This window comes from Osmia bicornis, unplaced genomic scaffold (assembly GCF_907164935.1).
Source record: "Osmia bicornis bicornis unplaced genomic scaffold, iOsmBic2.1, whole genome shotgun sequence".
Lineage (NCBI taxonomy): Eukaryota > Metazoa > Arthropoda > Insecta > Hymenoptera > Megachilidae > Osmia > Osmia bicornis.
This window is the reverse complement of record NW_025791458.1, coordinates 5,383,194-5,385,751: the sequence shown is the minus strand read 5'-3', so window position 1 is coordinate 5,385,751 and position 2,558 is coordinate 5,383,194. Positions and strand designations below refer to the sequence as shown.

Here is a 2,558-nt window from a genome sequence, read left to right as displayed (position 1 = left end):
GAGCGCAGCGAGTCGATCGCATCGATGGTGCTGCGCCCCCGTCTAAAACCGTACTGAGACCCGGCCAGATCAGGGCCTACCCGGGATAGGTGCTCGGCGAGGCGGTCAGCTATAACGCTTTCTAAAAGCTTCCCGATCTCGTCGAGCAAAACTATGGGCCGGTACGCGGAGGGACTCTCCGCGGGCCGTCCTTCCTTTCTTAGCAGGACCAGCCGTCCAACCTTCCATGCGGAGGGAAATACACCCTCCTTAAGACAGGCGCTGAAGAGGCGTCTCAATCGCGGTCCAAGGACGCGCAGGGCCAATACCCAGGCCGGCCGGGGACACCGTCGGGGCCCGGAGCGGTGTTCCGAGCCCCCATGCGCCTAACGGCCTTGGCTAGCTCCCCCTCTGTGACCCCCATGTCGTCGGTCCATTCCACTTGGACCGGCGCGGGCCAGGGGTGGCTACCGTCGTCACGAGGAAACAACGTGTCCACCACCTGGCCCAAGAACTGGGGGTCTAGGCTCTCCGTCACGGGGGGCGCCCAGGGCCTTAGTTTGCCCATTGCCCACATATAAGGGCGCCCCCACGGATCGGCATCCAGAGAGCCGAGGAGCTCCTGCCATGCCCGGGACTTGGCCTCCCTGATGGCCAGCTGCAGAGCTACCACTAATACACGGTAGCACCCGTACAGCTCTTCCTCCCCCGCTGGGTCGCGGTTCCTTCTCCGACGGGCCCTTTGCCACTGGCGTCGGGCGACGTTGCAGTTCTGCCGAATGTCGGCAATTTCGCCCGACCACCAGTAGACGGCCCGTCTGGGGAGGCATTTGGCCCGGGGCATGGCGACGTCACAGATCGCCTTCATCGTGCCCCGGAACCATTTTACCTTCTCCCCTAAATCCGCGACTGGACCGACCGGTTGCTCCGGCCAGGTCACAGCGAGGGCTGCGGCCATCAGCGCGTCCCTGTCAAGCCTCTTCAGCGCCCATCTCAGCGGCGGTGGGCCGCTCGGCGGGCGACGTTCGGGGGTGGAGAATCCGAGGCGGATGTAGCGATGATCGCTAAGCGTCTCCGCCTCCTCCACCACCCTCCAACTCTGCACCATGCGTACAGCCGAGGGAGTCGCGAACGATAGGTCAACTATCGACTCCCCCGAGCGCGCACGCAGGTGCTGACCGAGCCCCGGTTCAGCAGCCGGAGCTCGAATTCCGTCGCCCACTCGAGTACCGCCTCACCCCTCGCGTCAGTCCTCGGGGACCCCCACGATTGGGCATGGGAGTTGAAATCCCCGAGGACGAGTGCCGGTCGGGGGTAGCAACGGGAGACTACATCTCCCACCCGACCTAAACACTCTTCGAACGCCGCGAGGGACCAACTGGGCGGGCAGTAGACGCCCACCACCGCGGTTTCGCACCAGAGCACCGCCACAAACCCCCGCCACCGTTCTATTAGCGTAGGGGGCGGGGCAAAGGCGGTGCCAATCACTGCCACGGAGCCGCCGTCATCCCCGAACCAGTCGTGTCTCTCCGGGACTCGATATGGCTCCGCGGCCACAGCCAGCGCTATTTTCCACTCGGCCAGGTGATGCAGAAGAAGATCTTGCGCCCTGGCCGAGTGGTTCAGGTTGCCCTGTATTATGGGCCCTTTGGGCCTCATTGCTTTTTGGAGGGAGGGGCCGCCTCCACGGCCTTACCTCCTTTTGGGGTGGCGGACCTGCCACCCCTCTTCTTCTTAGGCGCAGCAGCCTTAGTTGGCTGCTGCTGCGCCTGTTGGGGGGGTGCTAGTCCCCCCTGGACGACGCCCTTCTCCTTATTGGGCCTCCGGGACTTGGGGGCGCACGACTTCGCCCGCAACCGGTGCCCCGCGTTTCGCCCCAAGTCGGTGCACAAGGGGCACCGCGGGGAGGCGCTGCATGTGGCGGCCTTATGGTCCGACTCGCCGCAAACATAGCAGCGATCGGACCGATCCACCACGCACGTGCACCGCTGCCTCACATGGCCTTTTTCGAGACAGCGGAAACACTGCAAAGGCCGCGCCGGCAGCGCCTCGACCCTGGCTGACGACCAGCCAACCAGGATCCTCCCGGAGGCGGCTATTTTTTTAAGCTCCGTCAGGGGGCATTTTGCCCAGACAGTGCCTAGCCGCGCCGGGGAGATTCTGATCTCCCCGACCTTTAGGTCGGCTGGGGCACAACCCCCCATAGCGGCCAAGGCTGCCGCAACCTCCACTGGGGTCACCGAGTCATCGAGGTCCGAAATCCTCATCTCGCCCATTTTCATGGGGCGAGACACCCGGACCTCGGTGCCCTCGAATACCTTCTGAAGGCGACCGGCTAGCGCAGCCGCCCTCTCGGTGTGCTCCTCGCCCGGTATTTCGAGTACCAGGCCGCCAGTGACCGCCCGGCGGTGTCGAATCTCCGTTATTCCAATGGTCCGGAGATCGACCCTTTCCCGGGCGGTGGCCATCACCTCGGCGTACGTGGCCTTGGCCTCTGGGGCCAAAGTCAAGGTGACGGCCGCTGTTTTAGGCGGCCTGGTTACCTTCCTCTTCGTTTGCGGGGACTGAGGCAGCCGGTT

At 64.5% G+C, this 2,558-nt stretch overlaps 1 protein-coding gene across 1 annotated transcript; it reads right to left on the bottom strand.

Moving 5' to 3' along the window:
• Window positions 1–274: 274 nt before the first annotated feature.
• On the bottom strand, window positions 275–1,087 carry LOC123989237. The gene has a single exon (XM_046289943.1). It carries the CDS (start codon window positions 1,085–1,087, stop codon window positions 275–277), a length of 813 nt encoding a protein of 270 aa, XP_046145899.1.
• Window positions 1,088–2,558: the final 1,471 nt, after the last annotated feature.

Excerpts from the sequence above, each read along its gene's own strand:
- LOC123989237 (XM_046289943.1), bottom strand. The coding sequence starts at position 1,087 with ATGGTGCAGAGTTGGAGGGTGGTGGAGGAGGCGGAGACGCTTAGCGAT.